The sequence below is a fragment of the Aethalodelphis obliquidens genome, unplaced genomic scaffold (assembly GCF_003676395.1).
Source record: "Aethalodelphis obliquidens isolate GAN/ISIS:26980383/991018 unplaced genomic scaffold, ASM367639v1 scaffold24, whole genome shotgun sequence".
Lineage (NCBI taxonomy): Eukaryota > Metazoa > Chordata > Mammalia > Artiodactyla > Delphinidae > Aethalodelphis > Aethalodelphis obliquidens.
The window spans coordinates 1,706,006-1,730,604 of record NW_020837968.1 but is presented as its reverse complement, the minus strand read 5'-3'; the positions used below and the strand labels follow the sequence as shown (position 1 = coordinate 1,730,604).

Below are 24,599 nucleotides of genomic sequence, written 5' to 3'. Positions count from 1 at the left end.
AAGTCAGAATTTAGCAGAGGGAAGACACAATTTTAGAAAGCAGTCACAGTTACAGAAACAAGCTCTTCTTTGAATCCTTTCTTCCCCTAACAAAACCTGGCTCTTCTCCGACATCTCTCCCTGCAGTTCTGAAGGCTGCAACACCTAAAGAGATGTCTGTGTTTTGGAAGTGGGGAGATACCCTCAATGTTCTCACTGCCTCTTTCAGACCATTTTCCTTTCATCACCTATAATACCCCAGCTCTGTACCCAGTATCTTTCACTATATTCTTTGTTCAGTCCTGTGTCTGTCATCCCACGTAGTGTTGTTTTTTTTTTAATTGAAGTACTGCTAACATTATATTAGTTTTATATTAATTTCAGGTGTACACATAGTGATTCCATGCTTTTTTTATAGACTATACTCCACTAATGGCCTTTTCTCCCATCATTCCTTAGCCATTCACTTTCACGGTCATACCCTAGATTTTATAATTACTATTGATTACACATAAGCTCTATTTCTGGCATCTCATTCTTTGATACTTATTGTCACCTCTTCTCTTGCCAGCTCCCTCCGTTTTGATTCCCACTGGAACTATAATCTATTAAATTCACTAGCTTTTCAGTCTCCTTCAACCAACAGATGTCTTTTCACTTCCTTACCTAAGTTAAGTTCCATGGTCCATCACTGTACTCATTCTCTTACCTATACTCCTGATTAACTTGCCCTTCTCACTTTCTTGCACATCTACCATTGCCACCAAGTCTTTTCTTTGCACTCTTTTTCAGCACAACTTTTTCAGAGTCGTCTAGACCTAGTTTCTCTACATTGTCTTCTGCCATTCTGTCATAAAGCCCTCTGACCTGGCATTCTCCACTACCACGTCATTGAAAGGGCTGTTATCAAGGCAAAGAACACTGTTTTGCTAAATTCAATGGCCAGTTCTCAGTTCTCATGTTATTTGACCTACTAGCAGCATCAGACATGGCTGGTAACTCCACCCTCTGCATACACTTGATTCATTTGGATCCCAGGACAGGACACTCATCTGGTTTCCCTGCTACCTTGTAGTAGCTCCTTCTTCGTCTCCTTTGCTGGTTTCTTCCCATCATCCTGATATTAATATTGACGTGCTGCAGGATTTGGTCCTTTGTCTTTATCCCTTTTCTGCCCACAATCGTTTTCTCAATGATCTTGTTCAGTCTCATGGCTTTAAATATAATACATAAGCTCAGGAATCCAAAATTTACTTTTTCAGCATACACCTCTCTCCTGAACTCTAGACTCTTACCTCTTATTTTTTTATTTTTTTTTTTGCGGTACATGGGCCTGTCACTGTTGTGCCCTCTCCCGTTGCGGAGTACAGGCTCCGGATGCGCAGGCTCAGAGGCCATGGCTCACAGGCCCAGCCGCTCCGCGGCACATGGGATCCTCCCGGACCGGGGCACGAACCCGTGTCCCCTGCATCGGCAGGCGGACTCTCAACCACTGCGCCACCAGGGAAGCCCCTAATCTCTCGTTTGACATCTTCCTCTCAATGTCTAACAGATATTTGAAATTCACTGTGTCCCAAACTGAACTCTGTATCTCCCCTGGCTCCCACTAAACCTTTACTCCCCCACCCTCATTGATGGCCGTTCCCTTTTTCCTGCTGCTTATATGAAAAACCTTGAGTTCTTTACACTTCTCTTTTTCTTACAGTTCACTTCCCATTCAGCAGCAAATCCTGGCTCCTCTACCTTCACAGTATACACAGATTTTTTTTTTCTTTTTTACCAATGCCGCTTGAAAATACACTGGATCCTTGACCTAAAACATCTATTCTCAACAGCAGCCAAAGTGATTGTGTTAAAACGGAGTTCAGCACAGGTGAGATCACGCTGTTCCTCTGCTTAGAACTTTATAGTGACTCCCACTTCACTCAGAGTAGAAGCTACCACTCTTACATTGACTTAAAAAGCCCAACATGATCTGACCTCTTTTTACCTTTTCCCTCTCATCTCCTGTACTCTTACCATCAAATCATCATGTTTGAGTCACGAAGGCCTCTTCCATGTTTTTAAATTAATTTTTATTGGTGTATCGTTGCTTTACAATGTGTGTTAGTTTCTGCTGTACAGCAAAGTGAATCAGCTGTACGTATACATATATCTCCTATTTTTTAGACTTCCTTCCCACTTAGGTCACCACAGAGCACTGAATAGAGTTCCCTGTGCTATACAGTAGGTTCTCATTAGTTATCTGTTTTATACATAGTATCAATAGTGTAGATATGTCAATCCCAATCTCCCAATTCTTCCCACCACCCCCCCTTCCCCCTTGGTATCCATACGTTTGTTCTCTACGTCTGTGTCTCTATTTCTGCTTTGCAAATAAGATCATCTGCATCATTTTTCTAGATTCCACATGTATGCGATAATATACGACATCTGTTTTTCTCTTTCTGACTTACTTCACTCTGTATGACACTCTCTAGGTCCATCCACGTCTCTACATATGACCCAATTTTGTTCCATTTTATGGCTGAGTAATATTCCATTGTATACGAGGGCCTCCTTACTGTTCCTGGAGCACATCGGTCAGGCTCCTACTCCTACTTTAGGGCCTTTGTACTGGCTATTATCCCTGAAGGAATGTTCTTCTTTCAGACAATCACAGGGATAATTCCCTCATTTTCTTCAAGTATTTTCTCAAATGTCACCTTTTCCATGAGGCCTACAATCCACTCAAAAATCCAGTTCTCCCAAAATTCATACGCACTTTTACTAGCTCTGTTTTCTTCTCTCTTTTATCTTACTACTCATCACCTTCTAACATACTAAATAATTTACTTTTAATTTTTTTATATATGTTATCTATTGCAAGTCTTCCCCATGATAGAATGTTAGCTCTGGGAGCTAGGGATCTCTGTCTGCTTGTTCTCTAATCACAAATACTTATAAGAGTTCCTGGCACACACTAGGTACTCAATAAGTAATTCTTGTATATGTGAAAGAAATGAATAGAACTGCTACGGAAGAGAAATAATGTTATATCAATGACAATCAGATTTACTTAACAAAGTCCAAGCAGGGCCAGGAAATATGCCTCAGAGGGGGTGATATTGGGACTGAGATGCAAAGGATTAGAAGTAGTTACATAGGAAAGTTGGGGGCTGAGGAGTAAATGCCGTCCGAAGAAACAAAGCATTAAGGTCCACTGGTGAAAAACCATTAGGGAAGATTGAAATGAATTAATATGATGGGAGCTTAGGAGAGCAATTGAAGAGATGATGAAAAACCATTAGTGAAGACTCAAAGAAATTTAGTATGATTGGGACTTAAGAAAGCAATTGAAGGGATGGTAAAATGTGGGACTAAAAATATAAGAAAGAATCATTAAAAAAAAAAACTTAGTAAAGTGACAGTGTAATTTATCTTCTAAATTAAGATATTCCTGAGAGTCAAAGTAGAGTTCTGTTAATAACGACACCAGGAAAATGTATATAAACCAGTACTGTCCTGGGAAAACTGGGATTATCTCATGTAAAAAAGAGGTTTTGATCATCCAATTATAAGCCATGTTATAAAATTTAGACTTTTTTTCCAATGGCTCATAGGAAGCAATTAAAAAGATTAATGTAGGAGAATGACTATAACATTATGTAAACATTATTACTCTGGTTGCAAGGTGGAGGACAGTGTAGGGCAGCAAGGCCGGAGGCGTGCAGAAAAGATTGGGGGGATGATGCTGCAGTGGAGAGAAAGGATGAGGGAGGTTCAGACTGACCACACTGATAGCACTGAGAATGGACACAGAAATGAATGACATTAGGGGCTACTTAATGATCAGATTTAGTAGAATTCAGTGAATTATGAAGTATAAGAGGAGAGGAATCGTAAAAGTCAGACTTGTGGCATTACCAATCAGAGGAGGAAGATGTCCCATTTGTTTTTAGCAAAAAAAAAAAGGAGGTGGAAATGGTTTTGAATGAGGGGGGAAAGATTAGTTCAATTTGAATATGCCGCGTCGGTTTTTCCTGTAGGCACTCAGATAGAAATAACCCACGGACAGTTGAATATATTGTTGTGAAGAGAGGTTTAAGGTAATGATTTAGGTAAGGGAAGCATCAATTTATGGAGGACAGTTGAATCTCTGAGATCAGATGTGACTATTTAGGGAAAATGAATGTACAGGATGCAGAGGAAAAGCACTAGAGCATTTTAAGAACTGTCACACGCTGCGAAGATGTCCACTGGATTTAGTGACAAAGAGGAGAGTGGTGGCCTTGCCAGAGGAGTTTCAGTAATATAATGATTGCAGATTTCAGACTAAACTGGTAGAGACGTGAGGGAACGATAAGATTTCAAGCTGTCAACCGCAGACAGCTCTTTAGAGGAATTTATCTGTGAAAATGATGTCGTAACATGAGGTCCAGAAGTGTGTGTGTGTGTGTGTGTGTGTGTGTGTGTGTGTGTGTGTGTGTGTGTAGAGAGGTGAAGTCAGAGAGAGAGACAGAGGGAGGGAGGAGAGAATGAACCAGGGATTTTGAAAAAAAAAAAAAATTTAGGTAATGAGGATGAATAAAAGACTGAAGTCCCTAAGGGGGAAATGGAGAAGGGTCCATGGCATAAGTGAATGCATTTATACTAAAATATTAGAAGTTAAAAGAAGAAACTCATTTTCCTTGTGATAGAAACGAAATGCTTATAGGTGTGTAGGTGGTTTGGTGGCAAAATTTAAAGGAAATTCTTATTTGTCTGAATCTTTTTTTTTTTAATTTCTGTGTCACAGAAGCCAAGTTCTATGATGAGAATTAGATGGATAGGAGAGTTTTGAGAAAAATGGAGAGTATTTGAAAGAACCACTACTGATAACTGAATAGAGAACTGACAAAGAAATACAGAAGTGTCAGGTGCTTATATACTAATCAGATATATGAAATCATCGTTAGAAGTTTTGAATTAGCTTAATTTCTTACCAATTTAACAGATTAGAAATTTTGTTCTGTAATACTTAGCTATACCAAGTTTGTAATACACACAAGTATGTTTTAAATTTGGCTTTGGAATTTTAAGAAAAATTAAAGTATATTTATTATTCTTTTCAAAGAAAGAGACTAATGATATTTCCAAATGTATTTATACTTACCCATGCTGGCAATTATGCTATGTACAGGTAATCTAGATGGTCCATGATAAAATGACCTTGATACATTGCTTTTTTTCTGATGGTCGTGGTTTTTAAATGCTGAATTCTCTTCTTTGGTAATATTAATATAGAAACATATATCTGTAGCACTCATAATATATCGAGGACCTGGATTCAGCAAAATGTTTTTATTATCCTCCCTCCTAATACCAATCAAGCAGACACCAAACCTTAATTTAAAAAAGAAAATAAAAGAGTTTAAGGGTTAAATTCAGCAATTAGTTGTTTTTTTTTAAAGTTCACATATGTAAGAAAATAATTAAACTATTATAAGGCAGAGAAAAATTAAAACCTCAAATAAGAACATTTGAAAGCTTGAAAAGATCCTAAAAGTTCAAGGCTCTTGTTTTTAAAGGAAAAAAAAAAAAACAACTATGTCCTTAGTGTGTTGTGAAATCAATTTAGTTAATTAAGACTATATATGTTTTTTAATAAAAAAGAATGGAATAAAAGATAATAGAAATATCAGAGTACATATCATTTAGTAAGGGTAAGAGTTTTATTGTAAATTTTGTGTGTGTGTACTGGGTCTTACCATAAAATGTATACCTTAATTTGGTCAAAAAAGATAAAACAGTATTTCTTACTTTGGTCAAAAAAGTTTGACAGCCATTGGCTTAGGGGAGAGGAAGAAACTTACTCAAGGTCACAAGAGAAAGAATTAGGGTCCCTAAATTTATTTTTGTTCTGTCTTGAATTTTAGAAAAAAATTTAGGAAAAAAAATTAAATAGCATTGAATAGGTACACAACTTAATTAGGAGAAATAATAACCACTAAATGTAACAGGTGTTACTTAACATTTCTTATATACTTTTTCAGGTTATGTTCCAAACACAAAACCTTCTGAATATTTTTATCTCATTATGTCTTACAGTGTTACAAATAAATCAAACTTAAAAATATTTTTTAAATATAAAAAAAGTATATAAACAGAATCATGTTGGGAATTAAAGTAGAATACTTTAGATATTAGATTACTGGAATATACTAGATTATTACAAATCTTAAAAATGTTATATTAATATTTTATAATACTAATAATATATTATTTTCATGTTAGACATACTTTTTATTTCTTAAGTAAAGAATTTCTCTCAAAAAGAACAAAAATAATAATGTTCTATGTTTGAATTGGAAGGTACTATCATTTATTTTTTAACTTATTTTTCTGGACAAAGCAAGTTTTAAAAAAATGTCTAGCTTTTATAAATGTTATTTTTACTTTGTTTAAATTTTTAATCACCACTTTAAAATTTAGATTTATAAAGGAGATTCATTTTCATGTGAATTTTTACAGGATTAAAATATTTTTAAAGATAAATTAAAAGATACTAAAGTCAATATTCTTACTAAGTTATATGATACACCCAAGAATCTTAACTCATAGAGACCATACCAAAGGCCAGAATTCAAATGTCTCAATAATTATGTCAAAAATTCAAGAATAATTGCAACTTATGAGCACCAATATGGGTTATATTATGGAAAACTGTGTTTAAAGGTATGACTGATTAATATTTTAATTCCACTCTGGAAGCAGAAACATACTTTTTGTGTGCATGGAAAGAAGCATAGGTGAAGCTCTTTCCTTCATATTCAGCAAAAAATGTACTTTCTTCCAAAACGATGTGGTACACTTCATTCCCAGAGCATCTGCCGTACATCTTCTGCCATTGTTCTGGCGATTGCTGGCCTTCTCTGCAACAAAAGCATACACACATACACACAGAGAGAGACAAACAGTGAATGTGGTTCAAAAAACAGTCCTTGTCATACATAATCTGGAGTTTTCCAACTGTAAGAATGGACAAGCACAGTTCAAAGAAGTTATCTGTGTGGTGCTCAAAATGATGACACGATTTACAAAGAGTTGCTATAAAAATTTCGAAACTAACACAACATAGAAGCTTGAGAGATGGCAAATTTTTAAAAAGTAGAAGGTTTTCACAATCCAGTTAATAAAAGCATTTATTGTGATCATGAACCAGTGAGCTATAGCATCTGATTTTTAGTCTTTGTTTATGTATATCATGTCATGCACGACCTATATATAATACTTGTCTTATAGTCTCAGTAATACAGCCCACTTCATCCCCTTTATGATACCTGCTTGGCTCCTGTATGTAACTGACTTCGCTTTGTATTTAAAATTATGAATACATACATCTCAAATTATCAGTTTGATTTTATAGAAAACATACTCTTAATTTCTATCCATATCATAGCAATGGATTTCTTCCAATTGTGTATCAGTTAAGAAAAGATACTTCTTTGTGATAAAAGTAAGGATCTCCAAAAGAGATTACCAGAAGTATTTTTTAAAAGAATATAAGTTTATCACAGAAAGTGCAGTTTCCTTTTTATTCTAGAATATTCTGCTCAGTGAGTTGGGAAATTTATTAAAAACTCAACTTATGACAAAATTTATTGTGAATATACAATTATGATTTTTCCCATTTTGTACAATAAATTCCATTTACTTTTGGTGAATAAAGTTAATGAACTCTGTAAGTACAACAAATGAACCTTCTAGAAGAAAAGAGATGAATTTATAAAAATCAAAATATTTCATCATAACCTCTGTAGCTTCTGGATGGATTAAAGCAGACAAGTCATATTTATCATATTTTAAACTCTGAGTTTTGTCTGAAAACATAAAACATTTATAAAAATTTTCAAAGTGTCAATAAATTTTTAAAAAACCATATATTTTCTAGGTATGTTTCACTTGCACTTCATTCCTTCTTAAGGATGTTTAAGGGTTAAGAGTCTGAGCCTTGGAGTCTGACTGCCTGATGTGAACCCTAACTCTGCAATCTTGGGTGAGTTATTTAACTTCTCTGTGATACTTTACTTCTGTAAAAACATTATCAGTCTCACTGGGTTGGAGAAAATGCAGTAAATCAAGTAAATCATTTAGCAGATGTTGGGAACACAGTAATCTTCAGTAAATGTTAGCATCCATTATTATTTTGCTGTTATATCTTCCTCATTGCTGATTCGGGAGCCACTTTCAACATTCCTAGTCACAATATGAACAATATTGCTCTTAAAATCTTCACCCTTTCTTCTGTAATGTTAACATATTTTTGAAACTAGGAAAATAAAACAAAACACATTTGGCTATTGACTATATATGGCTACACCTAACTACTACTTCCTAAGAATGATTGTTCTTGGTGGAGAAAACTCTTCCTTTGGCCAACAGAAATAAAACTATTTTTGGTAGGTAACATATTGCTACTTGGCAAGATAGTACTTGGCAAAGATAGAATTCGTTTAAAGGGCTGAAAATGTAAGAGAAGGTGCCAGTAATTCATCAGGGTTTGTGTGTCATCCAAAAGGCCTCATGGGGTCAAATAATTGTCACATAAGGGCACTAAAAGCTATTCAAGAGAATCACAAATCTAATTCCAGCAGCTGAAATGGAAACACAATATGGTAACTTGGAAGGAAACAGAGAAGGACGGGGTCAGACAAGGACAGCTCTGATGAATTTCCTTAAATTACTTGCTGGTTCCATGCTATTTTATACTGGCACCTTTTTACCAAACATCTTTAATGAATCTCTAAGTTCAGCTAATTGTAAATATATAATTCTTTTTGCTTTCACTTCATGTTAATTACTTGAGAAATGTTGGAAATGAGCAACTCCATCTACTACTAATGGGTATGTCCAAGTCTCACTTATTAATTCCTACATGAAATATTTATTGAGCACGTGGGAGGCGGCAAGAAAAGTTCTAGATTTCTAGGCGATGACAGTTGACAAAAAGGGCAGACCTACTTTCTTTCTTGAATCCTTTAGTGGAGGAAAACTGACAATACAGCAAATTATGTGTTGGAAGTGATAAGTGGTGGGGGGAAAAATAAAGCAGAGAGGGAAATCGTTTTCAGGGGTGGATTGGAGTATAAATAGTATGACTGAGGAAGACCTCGCTGAGAGAATGCCATTTAAGTAAAAATCTTGAAATGGATGAGAGAGGTAGTCACAGGGGAGAAGACTGTTTCTGGCAGAAGCAGCAGCAAGTGCTTCCCTGAGGCAGGGGGATGCCTGGTATGGCTGAGGAGAAGCAAGGAAGCCAGTTTGGCTGAGGTTGAGGAAGGAGGAGAAAAGGAGGCCAGAGAAGTAACTGGCAGGGAGACAGGTCATGAAGGGATTTCTAAAATCTTACTACTTTGACCTTTATAGGTAAAATTTGCAAAAGATTCTGACTTATACTTTGCAAAAATCCCTCTGGTCATTGTCCTGAGAATAGACTGAAGCAGCAGCAATGAGCAGTGAGGAGTTTATTGCAATGATTTAGCAAGAAGATGATGGCTTGGACCAGGTGAGATCCTGGGTGTGTTCTGCAAGTGGACTTGAAAGTATCTGCTGATGGAAGAGAAAAATAAAAATAAACACCTTAAGTGCCCATGCCCATCAGAAATATGAAAATTAAATGAATAAACATCCATACAGATAAAAGTGAAAATGTAAGTACTAATGCTTATAAAGCACCATGGGGAAATCTCAAATACGAAATGTTAAAAGGATTAAGTAGCGCTAGGTGGCTCATTTAGTTAACCAGGTCCTAGGGAAGAAGACACATAAATCAGAGATAGTATATGTGGGCTTCACAAACATGTGGAATGTTTATTTTTTCTAAATTTGGAATGCTAGGTTCATGGATGCTCATAATAATATTCTTATACCTTTGAATAGCTGAAATATTTTCTAACAAATAAAAACTAAAATGCATCACCAAAGTGAAAACACAAACCAGGGCTAGTAGTAAGGATTTTAAGCTTTTTGTTGTTATATTTTTCACTGCTACCTTTCAAGGCAGCATTACAGGCTGCCCTATACAAAGCCTCCCTGCTTACCAACATTTTGAGACTAACATTTTATTTAGGCAGAAAGTAATATTTTCCCCTCTTACTATGAGGAATGTATCAACAATTTTTTTCCAAAAAGCTACCCAGTTTTTCAATTTATTGAATAGTCCATCTTTTCACACCCTGGTTTAAAATAACTCCCCTATCAAACACCAAATTCCTGTTGCCTACGGGCCTCGATCTCAACTTTCTAGTCGGTCAAATTGACTTGCCTCTACCCATTACCTAACACTACCTAGGTCGACTATTGTAGCTATAAAATTGTTTCAAAATACATCAGGATAATCCCTCTCGTTATTATTCTCCTTCAAAAATTTTCTTGCTATTCTTGTCTCTTCATTTTTCCATACGAACTTAAAATCAGCTGGTTTACTTCAAAAAGAATACCTTTGATATGATTATTGGGATGATTAATAAATTTGGGTGAAATTGACAGCCTTGTGATATTGACAATCTTCATTTGTATGTTTATTACTTGTCTATTTCTTCCACCATCTCTCACTCATCCTGCAGCAGAATGTAAGCACCAGAACTTCTCAGTCCATTGTCTATCCTGATCTCTGTGGGATCTCCAGTAAATAGAACATCTTCTAGAATACAGTGAATGTTCAAAAAATGTTTGTTTAATGACAGCATTTAATTCTTCTGACAATCTGTGAGATGCATGCTAGTATTATGCCCATCACACAGATAAAGAAACTGAGGCTTAATGGTTTCAAGTCTTTGGTCTTGCCAGCATGGACAGACCAAAGAATTCAACCCAGGCAGTCTGGCTACAAACACTGCCCCTTACTCCGAAGCTTCAGTTCTGAGTAACTCCAATATTTAGTGTGAATGTGTAGCTGTTCTATTACTTTTCTTCAGGATACTAGAATGTGAGAGCCAAATTTTCCTTTTACCCTTATTAATAATACAAGGCATTTTATAGCCTGTAGATTTGTAAAAAAACAAAAACAAAATAAAAAACTTCTGATTTGTCTTCAACTTACCATTCTACCCGAATTTTCCTTTGTCTTTTCCCACTTTACGTATCTGGGGAGACTTAATTCAAGATTATTTTTGAATGAGAGGAAATGTATCATATAAATAAATAATATATTTCCAAATATTTTATACAAGAGAATTCTTTAGTTCTACCACTTAAGTAGCTCGTAAGTAGCACTTACCTATTTCTCCACCATCCACTCTTACACTCCTAAAAACTGTGCTAACCCATCTCCTAGCTTCCTTGCTTCCTGTGTTGATTGGTGCTACATTAGGAGTGAATTTCAAAATCTCAAATCACTTCATGTCACTCTCCTGCTGAAAATAGTTAAAGGGCTTCCTCCTTCCATTTGAAAAAGGTGAACTTTCTTACCATCATTACAAAGCCCTCCTGACCTATGCCATGCCTGTCTTCCAAATTTCAAATATCATTCCTGTGTCGTTTCTCTTGAGTTCTCCAGCCATGAGCAGTCTTTAATTTCCCCTGAAGAAGAGACTCTTTTATCTTGGTCTTCTCACAATGCTGTTCTTTCTTCCTCCTACGCCTTCCTCGTTCCTGGACCCACAGCTCAGGCATTACTCTCTCAGCTGTGCGGTGGTGTACTTCCTTCATGATATTATAACACTAAATTGTATTAACTAATCCTTAATGTCTTGCTTCCCTGTGAAATAGGCCCCATGAGGAAAGGGATCATGTCCTGTTTACCACTGTATCTCTGAGACAAGACATCTGTTCTGACACAGAGTAACTGCTTAATAAATGTTTTGTTAAGTGAACAAAGAATAACCTAACAATGTTCTTCATGCTCAGTTACTAAATGTTCTGCTTTTCTAATCATATAATTCCTTTCTCCTTCACCAGAATCATGTTTTAGGTCTCACCAATTACTTTCCCCATGATGAATTTGCTGTTAGAATGCGAGGAGGACCTTCACTGAGTTTCGTAATCATAAATGGATATGAAATGAACTTAACCTCAGCAGCAGTAAACAACACAGAAGATATTAAGGCTAAAAAAGCAAAGAATGGAAAGCTCCGTGAAAAGCCCTTTTAAAAAGACTTACTATGTGTTTACACTAATCAAATGAACATTTAGGGAAAATAGTTGGCTTGTGCATTTAATTCCTGTTAACCTCGAAGTAAACCCCAACCTGTAAAGTAGGATAGCCCGTAGTCTATTTCATACACTTTCGAGGCTGCTCTACCATATTGACTGGTAATTAAATAGTAATCAATTCTTCCTAGGCAGGTTTAGGTACACCTTTATTTTCAAAATAATGGCTGCTCCAGCTGTTTGTAAAGGTGTTAGTAGAAAAAGAAAGAAGGAAGAAGAGGAATATGAAAAGAAAATATTCTACTAAGAAAGTAAAGGAAGTACAGAATGAACGTGTATGCTCAGTACTTGAATCTCTTTAGATCTCTATTTGCCCTGAATAAAGGGTAATGCTGTGAAATCCATGCATCCAATACCATAGTCATGAGAGCCTTAGAAAAATGTCAGTGGGCAGCTTAGAAGGAAAAGAAGCTTGTGCCTGCTCTTGTCTGCATTTTAAACCCTTAACAAAGGTCTTAGTGAGAAAAATATTTGGGAAAAAAAAAAAAGGAAAGTGTAAGGACAGGTGATAGAGAATTGTTTATGAGAAAACAAACAAACAAACAAATGTCCGTTGAAGTAAATTACAACTTCCATGTTAAAATCTTCACGACCTTGTAGCCTTCAGCCATGCTCTGTCAAATTTCCATCCCTGTCCTATAATAATAATGTCTTGGGCAGATTCCACTTCTTTCAAATCATGTTCAGTTATTAAAAAACCCAATCCCATCTGATTTGAAACTCCAATCTTCCCAGGTCAGGCTAATTCTCCCTGGAATGCTGATGCTTAGAAGTGACTCTAACTGGTCAGCAATGGCCTCTGTGAAGGTGTCTTGTAGAGACATGTGAACATACTTTGTGGGGTATGAGGGGTGGGCCTCTGGGCACCATCACTGGGAAGCAAGAAACTCTCTTTCACTCTATCTCACCTACTTCCCAGCAACACATCCCATCCACCCTATGGCTGCTTGGGTTTCCTCACCTTGTAGGCAGAACCCTTAGATGGGGTACCACAGAGAGAGAGTGCAAATCTTTTTAAGCCATCAGCTGTGCTGCTGGAAACCCAAGCATGGGAGGGAAGGTTCTGCCATCTCTCTCTCTCAAATTCTTTTTTCTTCATGTTCAAATAATCACAGAAAACTACATACGCAGATGTCCAACTAGGGAACGAATTGCTAGTTCCCACTTCCTGCAGATACTCCACGAGTATTAGGTCATTTTTTGGACTTCACTTCGCTGGGGGTAGGTGCAAAAACACTGCTGCACTACTGGTTCCCTCTCTGATCTTCTCTTTCTACAGAAAGGTGGGGAGATTAGAAAATGGGATAGTTGACTCTTTTTCCTCCTTGGTTTTAGGTTATGGTCACCAATCCTGGGACAACATGAAAAGTCCCTCTCATGACCATAAAAGGCCAAACAGTGGGCAGTGACCCAATTCCTGGAAATCTCTGCCCCTTCCCCAAAATAGTTGTAATAATTCTCCCACTAATGAGCCTATGAAATTACCCAGCCCATAAAGAACCAACCACCCCATATTTCAGGGCCTCTTTCACTCTCTGAGATGGACCACATTCTGTCTATGGAATTCTGTCTCTAAATAAACCTGCTTTCACTTTAAAAAAAATAAATAAATAAAAATAAAATAAAAATTTAAGAAAAGGTATGTTCGTTCTATCCTGTTTATTGTTCCCAAGTTAGAAATATCATTTGCTCCAGTTAACTTTTCAATGGTGCATAAATTAAATTTGACAACTGATTTTATTTTTCTTTCAAATGCAAGTTGAACATCCCTTGTTAACCCACAATTACACTTTCAAGGCAAATGGGTTTTTATTGCCGGAGAGCAAATTAACTCCCATACAGTCTCCTGTGCTTCAACACGACCAACCAGTTGGCACAGGACTGTCAGTTAATAAGTGCTTGGGTCTGCAATTTGCAGAAACGTGCTTCATACAGGCCTCTGAATGCAGTAAAAGAATCTGACATGGTTTTGGTTTTCAAAATTTCCCTACATCAGGGCTTCCCTGGTGGCGCTGTGGTTGATAGTCCCCCTGCCGATGCAGGGGACACGGGTTCGTGCCCCGGTCCGGGAAGATCCCACATGCCGCGGAGCGGCTGGACCCGTGAGCCATGGCCGCTGAGCCTGCGCGTCCGGAGCCTGTGCTCCGCAACGGGAGAGGCCGCAACAGTGAGAGGCCCGCGTACCGCAAAAAAAAAAAAAAAAAAATTCCCCCACATCAAATTTTCCCAAAAGGAGAAAATAAGAATCTAACTGTAATTTCCTGTTCCAGATACAATACCTTGAAGTCTTATTATACTGCACTCTCTGTTCCTATTTCAGGAATGTACTGAATGACCCTGCTCAGTAATGTGGTTTGCATTTTTTTAAAAACAGCATACAAGCTTATTTGATGGACAATGCCCTATTTTTATGAAGATGTATGTTTTTGTAAAACTCAAACTAATAACTTTTAGAAGGTAAAATTTGAATTTTACTTTCATATTTTCTTTGTGTATTTAAAGATGCCACCAAACTAAAGGTAAACTCAAGAAGTGTAGGCAGGCATTACTGCCTTCAAGATTGTACAATGAAATTATTAGTGCAAATCCATCTCTTCTACAATATTATATCTGTCATTTTAAACACCTCTGCATCCTAATTATTGGATTTAGTTTTGCTAGTACATTTTGTTCTCTTCAATCCTAAATAAGGCATTTAAATATACAAAAAATGGTTAGTTTCACATTCACCAAAATTGACACAGATTGCCAAATTAGTTGCTTTTATATACTTATTTTTATTACCAAACTAAATTATTTTCACATCAATGGGAATAAAGAACATATTGTCACAAGGTATCTTTGGTATAAAATCCATTCTTCAAAATGTAATAAAAGGCTTTACATATAACTGGAGGAAATCTTTGCCTTAGGAAAAGGTGTCATTTAAATTTATACTTGCAGAGTTACATAAGATAAAATTTCCTTATGATGTTTTATTTTAAACATAAGAAAATCTATTTATTACCTCATTATACTAGATTGAAAGTAGATGTAAAAAGTCTAAAACAAGTGACTCAAAGGTTTTAATATAACTGAAATTAACATATTTTATTTAATTCCATACTCTAGTAGTTCACCAATTTAATGTCAGCTTGGTTCCAGATAATTGTTTATATTCTTTACAGGAGCCTCTCTGAAAACATACATGAATTACATTAATTCACAATTGTCCCAAGCTTTTACTTTATTTAAAAATTAAAATATTTAAATGGTATTCCAATTCCCTTTACTATTAATGTCAGGAATCTACAGTGAACACTGCAAGTAAAAGAAATGACTTTGACAAATTGTAGCCTGTGTCATTGAAAACATAATTGTAATTTATGGAATGGAAAGGGCATATTAGAGTAGACGGAAACTTCCACTACAGGTGAGGCTACAAAAGAGAGAGCTAATACAGAACTTTGGATGAATGTTTATTCTTGCTGGTCCGGGGATCGATCTGACACACAAATTGGATTATCTTACCTAGAAAGAAATGTAGTCAAGAACTCTAAGTAGAGGAGGTTATAAAACTCAAGATTAAGTAATAAAACTCAAGATTAAGCTGAACTTCCCCAGCTTTTTATGGTATCAGACATCAAAATAAAAACCTGAGTCCTAACATTAAAACCATGTAGAGGATGATAATCAATTTTCAGCCACTAGATGGAACCAGAAAGCTGTTTGCCATTCTCAGGATAAGAAAAATTGCTGTGAAAGTGAGGAGAGTAGAGAAATGCTATACAACTTTCAAGCATTCTTAATAGTGAACATAAACAGTGAACACCCTTTTGAAAGAGATTTCAAAGAGAAATGAAATAAAGCTCCACCGTTAAATTTGAAAGGCTGATTGCACATGAAAGTAGCCCAAACTCACTACCCTTAAAGTTTGTTCTTCAAAAATTCTAGTGTGGTTTTCTGAAGTGCTCACTTAACTCAAGAAGCCGCCTAATTATCACACACACAAATCCTAAAATTCTGTGAAGACTTTTCACCTGCTTCTTAAACTGTCAGGTGAAAAATAAATTCATCTCTCATAATGACACTGAATTCTCAGCTCTTTAATTCCATTATTAAATAAGTCATATCCCACTGATTTTAAACTGTTCTCCTTTAGCATTAATAAAAATCCATAGCGAAGGTGTACCTTCCCCCCTCTCTCTCAGAACACAGCCTGCTTGCTTATGAATAAGTACCATACACTTAGCTTATGGTCGAGTACTCCGTGCTCTTGTGCATTTGCATTGCTCTGCTGTATCTGTCACTTTAGTTGAGAACATCATAGTGAAGTCTTCGGGAAAGTTGTATTCTATAAATATTAATATTTAGGGATATAGGAGTTTCATAAGCTCCTATTGTTGTTATTCACATTTTATCATTTTGAGTATGTTTTTTGCTCTTTTAAAATTATGTGTAACTGGCAAGTTTCTTCACTGGCTGTCCATGTTGTCATTTGGTTTATTCTCAAGGTATGCAAACTAATCTTACCATAGCTAAAAGAAACTACATTAATAAAATAAATCTACTAGGGGAAACTTATAATACATTGCAAACATACATAAGCCACGTTTACATTGTGTTCTGCCTTGTGGTTTTATTAGTTTTTGTGACCAGAATGGAACGTTTTCATTTTTGTATTTCCCGAACTCCTAACACAGTGCCTTACACTGTATGAATGCATGTGATTGTTATCGTGGGATGAATGAATGAATGACCAAACCATAACAATATTTTAATTCTATTCAGTGCTATTTTTAGCATGGGACTTCATTCATAACTTAAATTGACCAAAAAAAAAAAATGCTTCCAGATTCTGGGCTTCATTTGAAGAGTTTTGAGGTATCTCAATTAAAATGTGTTATCAAATTTCATTACTATGTCATTGTAGGCATTTTCTATTGACCACCATCTCTGAGGTGTGAGAGAAAATAATTATCTCACAACAGATTCCCCACAGGGCTGTAAGTATAGAGTAGCAGTGACTATAGATACAGGTCTCTTGATTTTCCATTTTGTAGGCTGAGGATATTAGCTACTCTCCCTTCTACATCTCCTCCCTACTTTTCTCTAAAATATCATTTGCTGCACCTTTTTACATTGTTGAAAATGCAAATATCTGTATTTTGTTCCCTGGCTATAAATAAATCAATGGCTTCAGATAAAAGTGGAGAACCCGTTGTACATCTCAAACTTATACGTCACATGTCAATTATAATAAAGCTGGAAAAAAAAAGTACAGAGAACCTGAGTTCAGTGATTACATTATTCGGATTATTGTAACATAGTTCATTTAAGAGTTCAGTGGAATGCTATAATTATATAAACTTCTCTGTATTCCCTGAGCAATTCAAGAGAGAATACAAAAAAAAAAATTCCTTACTTACTGACAACCTATTGTTCAGTATTATGGCACATTTTAATTGGATTTATTATAGTTTCTTCTTCATTTTCTTGGAGTTTATGACCACCTTTTTTTTTTCCAGTTGGGAGAGAAAACAGAAACTTCCTTTGCCACATCCCATTGTATATGTTGCTTTTAATCTAGTCCAGTCTCTTGTTGAGACTTGTCTGGCTTTTCCTATCTTGACCATAGCTTTTATTAAAGAAATCTTTGGTTTTAGCTATGGTACAGACATGTGACCTAGGTTCTACCAATTGGACACAAATGCGAGAGTTTATTTTGGAAGTGAGCTAAATGAGGAAACAGGCAGGCGAGGGGGCATCTATATTGTTGAGATGTCTGGCTGCAGAGGTAGTTGGCTCCCAGGATGTTCAGAGGTCAAAGTTCCTTATTGGGTTAGCTGTGAGGTGGGGTAGTGGGAACTGTTCGTGCATGTTGAGCCTAAATAAAGGCTAACTTTCCTGTTCTATGAGTTATCTATATTCCTCCATACACCTCTTTATAATCAGACTAGCTCAATGAATATCCTTGCCTAAAGTTAAGAATCCTAGTCAATATTGAGATTTCTCTTCCTTTCTACAACTTTAAGAGAATTCTTCTTCATCATTACTGCTTTATAATTTGGCAGTGTTATGTCTCTAGGTGTGGTTCTCTTTCATTCATTGTCATTCACAAGCAAGAAACCCGGTCTATTTAAAGATTTAAATCTCCCTTCTGTTATAATTTCTTGCATTCTATTCTCTCCATCCTTTCTGGAATTCCCACCAAATCAGATATTACCTCTTTAAGATTGATCTCGTGTACTGTGAATTATTTTTCCTACATATTCTATCTCTTTCTCTTTTTTTAAATCTGAAATCCTCAAGATTTCTATGATGTTATCTTTCAAGGTTTTTATAATCACTCTGTTAATTTCAAAAGGTCTTTACTTTCTATTTCTCTACTATAACTCCTTTTCGTATCTTCCTGGGAGTAATAATTACAATTATTTTTAGCTATTCTGGATTTGTGTATTTATGTATTATGGCTTTTCCCATTATTATTGAAGAGAAAATCATATACTCCAGAATCATAATCAACAAATTTAAGTTAAATATTCTGAAAATTTTAAACTCTACAAATAAAGAAATTCCTCAGCATTTTATTCCTTTGAACAATCATTATCACCCTTTCATAATCCTTCAGTATTCTTGTGAACTATTATTTATACTTCTCTACTGTTCAAAAATACATTTGAATTTCTTTTTAATGTATTTTTGTTCTCATTTACTGTGACTCTCCTTGCTTCCAAACATTTGACTCTCCTTTCAAATGTTATAGTTTTTTGACCTTAGAAAAAATTGTTTCCTAGTGAGTAGAAGACCCAACATCCCTATTACACCAAAACAATTCCAGTGTGAATACAGATATTGTTCTCTTCTAGCTGGATTTGTTCCCTTCATTTCAACCTGCATGCTGGCTGTCAGCAAATGACAGGAGCCATATTTCAAAGTTCTGAGTATAATATATAGGGATATTAAATAGATTCCCTTGTCTGTGAATATGATTTGTTAATTCATATTACACAGGTTACATCTTATATTAAGCAAGAAGGGCTCAAACTATCTAGTCTGGGGTCTCTAAATGCCAGATTAAGAGGGTTGAACCCCAACCCCAAACTATATGCTGGCTTATAACTCAGACTAATTCATTCAGGAAAAATCTGATTTTTCCCAGTGGTAAATGTCTGACTAAACTTAATTATAGAGAAATGGTACTGTGGTGGATGAAACAGGGGTAACTTGTTCTGTATACAGAAATTCAATCAAAATGTGTCCTCTTCTTTCTAGGTATCTTGCACCCCAGAGCCTCACTGGGGGCTGGGATTTTGTCCTGCTGTATCACCTTCTAAACATATGCCGGGATGGAGGTTTCATCAAGTTTATTTACCCACTTTCCATCTTCTAGAAATTCACTGAAATCTCTTCTTTTTCACTGATAAAAGCTTATGACTTTTATTTATTTGGTATCATTTCAATGGAGCAGATGAGGAAGAGCAGATGAAGACAGTGGATCATAAACTACTTTGAACCAGGGGCCTCAATGAATCATCTTTAGTATATCCTTTACTTCATTTACTTAACTAGTGTTTTTTGAGCATTCATGCTGTGAAACACTATAGAAGGTATAAGAATGAGTAAGACATGTTCTCCACCTCAAACGAAATTATACCCTATTATGTAGGAAAAAATAAAAGGACCATAACACATGCTCTGGCAGAACGTCATAAAATTCTATGTGAGTTTGTAGAAGGGAAAGATCACATTAAATTGGGGAGTTTAAAAATATTCTTGAGGAGATAGAATTTTCGAATTCTAGCAAAACCCTCTAGGAAGGCAGAAAAAATTCAAGGCAGAGGGAACAACGTTAAAAAAAGATGTAGAAGGTGGAAACCGCAAAGTATATTTAGGATCATGTTATTTGGAGAACACGATACATATGAGTATCATGAGAAATAAGGATATAAAAATAAATTAGTACTAGAGCATACAGGGCTTTAAATAAATAAAATGGATATACTTAAATCTAATTTGATAATGAAAGATGAGCTATTAAAGCCTTTCCAAGCAGAGGACTGTCAGACTGAGCAGGACCTGTATTTCTCAAGATATGTTTAATAGAATAATGTTCTAGTTAATCTTTTTTTTCTTTTTTTTTTTGCGGTACGCGGGCCTCTCACCGTTGTGGCCTCTCCAGTTGCGGAGCACAGGCTCTGGATGTGCAGGCTCAGCGGCCATGGCTCACGGGCCCAGCCGCTCCGCAGCATGTGGGATCTTCCCAGACCGGGGCACGAACCCGTGTCCCCTGCATCGGCAGGCGGACTTTCAACCACTGTGCCACCAGGGAAGCCCTCTAGTTAATCTTTTAATAGGCGTGATTAGGAAAAACATTTCTCGGGTAATCAAACAGATTTTGGATACACCTAATAAAATGTAGTTCTGTGGAGATTTTCAGTCCATGTTATTATTTTATATAAAAGAAAAATGAGTAACCTTCAGAGGTATATCATTTCCCTTTCTTGCAATTACCCCATTCAGACCTCCAGTCTTGAAGTGTGTGTGTGTGTGCGTGTGTGTGCGTGTGTGCGTGTGTGTGTGTGTGTGTGTGTGTGTGTGTGTGTGTGTGATGGGAGAAATGGAGACAGGACCACCAGGGATATACAGACAATCTTTCTTAATTGCCATGATCAAAGAAGCAGCTTTCTGTGGAACCAGCAGAACTATCTGCTGTGCAATAGAGCTTTCATTATTTTTCTTTCTTATCTTCCTGGACAAACTTAATGAAGTGGCGGCCTTCGACCAGGCTTCACTTTCTTATCATCTCCTTATTTGTTCACACTATCTCAAAATGAGAAAGTCTCCATCGTCCAAAATTGTTTTCTCAGAACTTCCCAGAGACCAGTGACCTACTAATTCTGTTTGTCTTCTCCATCTTAAATCGTCTGTATTGTCAACCATCTAGTTCTTTCTAGAAATCCTTGCTCCTTTTTGTTCTGTTAGGCTATACTATAGTTGCTGTCCTTTTCTTCCATCTGTTTCCTAAGGAAAAGCCTTAAGTGGTCATTTTCCCCAAATCCCCACCATTTCTGCTTTCACCTCTGTGGCCCTGAATAACCCTGATCTCTCCTCCGGAACCAAGAGTAGCAGTAATTTCCACGAGCAATGATACCCGCATCAGAAAGCAAATAGATCCAATACCAAACTCCTTTCTCCTGCACAAACCACACATTTTATAGTTCTCTACTGTCAAACCTCAGTGTGTAAAGGGATTTTTTTCTTTTTTTCTCTTTTCTACATCCATAACTCATCAGTGGCCAAGTTGTGTAAATTCTAACTTTGCAATATTTTTCTTATCAATTCTCTCTTTCCTTCCCATTGAGGATCACTAAGAGCAAAAATATTACCTCTTGGATGGGATTAATGAAATAAATAAATATTTTCATGGAAGTAAATGGAAAGGAAAAGAAAAAATTAAATTTTGATAGAGACAAAATGTCATCAAGATGGGCCAATTGAAGGTCTACTAACTGTTCTGATAATTTGGCATCTCCTTGCTAAAATCATCACCTGTTTGACAGCCTACAGTGATATCGATCCAAAGAATAAACTTCTGTTCCTCTTTCTAATGCGTTTGCCAAATAATTCAAAATGTTAATTTAATTGACAATAAGAAATACCTCTGCCAAGAGCACTGAGTCCTCAAATGTAAATGAAGTGAGTGAGAGGGGAAAACTATGAAGGGCTAAAATACAGAGTAAACTTGAATGAACAAAAGGAGCACAGTTATTCAAAGTCACCTAAAGTTAGCATCATCTAGTTGACTCACAGATCAAATAGAACAAGATGAGTCCATTAACATCTAGGAAAAGAAAATGTAAGATCATGACAGCATTAATGAGCCTTGGGAGATATTGTTCAGGGTCCCAGCTAAGTTGCTCCAGAGACTCCAAAATATTTTTAAAATTAATATTCCCCATAGAAAAGTACAGAGGTAGGCAATTCGTACTTAATATATGGTTTCCATCTTTCTCCCCATTATCACGGGCTAGAGGAAGAGAACTAAGAAAAGGACGAAGGTGTTTTTTAAGTGAGCAAATCTAATTCTAAGGCTGAATTAGGAACTCCATTCTCAGACCTAAGGCAGGTCTGTCACTAAAAGAGCTGACCTTTCTATCTCTAACTCCTGTTTCCTTTGTCTATTTTATTTGTTCCAGAACTCATATTTATTATTTTCCTTAAATACCCATAATCTACAGAGCACTTAATTTTAAAATATATTTTTAAGTTAGACTATTTTAGGTTTTGTATTATATTTATGTCTGTGTTTGTTGGGTCTTAATGTGTTTAGCTTGTCAATATCAACTATTTTTAGTCAAAAATCACCATTAAAAGTTCATTTATGATATGATGAACTTCTAATAATATTATTCTCTCTCCTTTTTTAATGGGGAAATTTGAGTATTATCGTAAGCTTTTTTGTCAATTAGTGGTTTGATAATCTTTGCATAAAGCATTTCCTAGACTATTCAACATTTTCCCCATTATACTACTTAATTCAGCTCCCTAGTTCGTTCTCTTATTATTAAATCAATATGTTTGAGCTCTCTGATTTCTGCTGATGCTCAAAGGCAAAATTTCAAACATATTCTGTTAATAACTGAATCTTAACTACACCTTCATTTAACTCATAATACAGAAGACAATACAAATTACTTTAGTCATACAATATTCTTAATAAAATATAATAGGTATTTTAAATTTAAGTGATCTGTTTGGATGACTATTTATATTCAAGTGATGGTATTTATCTGTTTAAAGATCTGAATAGGTTTTTCTTCAAAGGTGATATGAAAGTGGTCAATAAACACATGAACTAATGCTCAACATTATTAGTAATCAGCAAAATGCAAATCAAAACCACGAGACAGCACTTTACATCCACTAGGACAGTTATGATGCAAAAGGCAGATGATAACAAGCATTGATGAGGACATGAAGAAATTGGAACCATGATACACTGCTGGTGTCAATGTAAGATGCTATAATCCCTTCAGAAAACATTCTGGCAGTTCCTAAAAAAGGCTAAATCGAGTTACCCGATGACCTGGCAATTCCACTCCTAGATATAGACCCAAAGAAATTAAAGCACATGTCCACACAAGAATCTTTACATTAATATTAAGACCTGCCTTATTCACAATGTCGTAAACAGCCCAAATATCCACCCGCTGATGAATAGGAAAGTAAAATGAAATACACCCATACAATGGAAAATTATTCAGTTATAAAAAGGAATGAAGTAGTGATGCATATTACAATATGGATGAACTTTAAAAACATTATGCCAAGTGAAAGAAGCCAGTCCAAAAAACAAAAAAGCACATATTGTATGATTCCATTTATATGCAATATGCATTGTCCAGAATAGGAAAATCTATAGAGACAGGGTAAGATTAGCCTATGGTTGAAAGAGTTTGGATACAATGTGGGCGGTTGCAAAAAGGTAAAGAATTTCTTTATGGGATGATGAAAATATTAGGAGTTAGCAGCGATAGTTGCACAGTTCTATGAATATACTAAAAATATTACATTGTATACTTTAATGTGTTAATTATATGGTATGTGAACTATATCTCAATAAAGCTGCTATAAAGAGGGTTATTTTGGTAGACTAAGGCATTTATTGTATCACTTAACTGGAAAATAATTTTGTAGGTCAATCTTACTTACGGGAAATCCTTAATTATGTGGTAACAATGTATTCAACAACATCACTTTCATTTTTAATATGACAAAATTCATTAGAGTATATCAGGAAAAGTCCTATTTTAAGTGTCGCTGAAATTCTTTTTAAATTTATGTTAAGTGCAATTTGTTCACCAGGCAATATTGTGTGCCAATAAATAATATTTACTAGGAGTTGGAAAATGTAATTTAACCAATCTATAAATACTAATGTGTGTTAGTGGTGATGGGCCTCATTTTATCATTTGTGCAAGAGAGAAGCTGGGCTAGATATTCAGCTCTAAAGCTGTATGATTCTATGACAAAGATGGATGACAAAATAATGAAGCCATATGATAAGTTCTATGAACATTCAATTAGTTGGTGACAAAACAGCTTTCAGTATTTTATTTAATTCCATCAAAATGCTAAGTATGTCCATCAAAGAAAATCAATTTCATCCATGATCCTGTTACATCCTTTCCACTGCAAATCTTAAAGGCTTATAAATTTATAGAATAGAAACATTTATATTCAGAACTTTGAGAAAATTGCTCCTGGGAAAATCTTTCTGTCTCAATAGAACAGAGACGTAACTAGAGGTAAGAGAGTAAAATCCACTTAAAATACCAGAGGGCATTTACTATTTTTCAATTAGCACTTTCCTCCGTCCAGTACTAAATCCCAGGAAAGAATTTTCCTTTTCCTTGACTTATCTGATTTGGCACTTCACTTAAATAACTATTAATTAACTCACTAAA

General features: G+C 35.7%; 1 protein-coding gene across 1 annotated transcript in view; it reads right to left on the bottom strand.

Annotated features, from left to right (window-relative positions):
* KCNT2 (potassium sodium-activated channel subfamily T member 2) overlaps positions 1 to 24,599 on the bottom strand; it is a 281,133-nt gene that overhangs the window by 91,125 nt on the left and 165,409 nt on the right. The window contains exons 16-17 of the mRNA XM_027122465.1: positions 6,723 to 6,872; positions 5,114 to 5,343 (exon numbers count right to left, since the gene is read on the bottom strand). Coding sequence (XP_026978266.1) covers positions 5,114 to 5,343; positions 6,723 to 6,872 — 380 coding nt within the window. The remainder of the gene's footprint in view (positions 1 to 5,113; positions 5,344 to 6,722; positions 6,873 to 24,599) is intronic.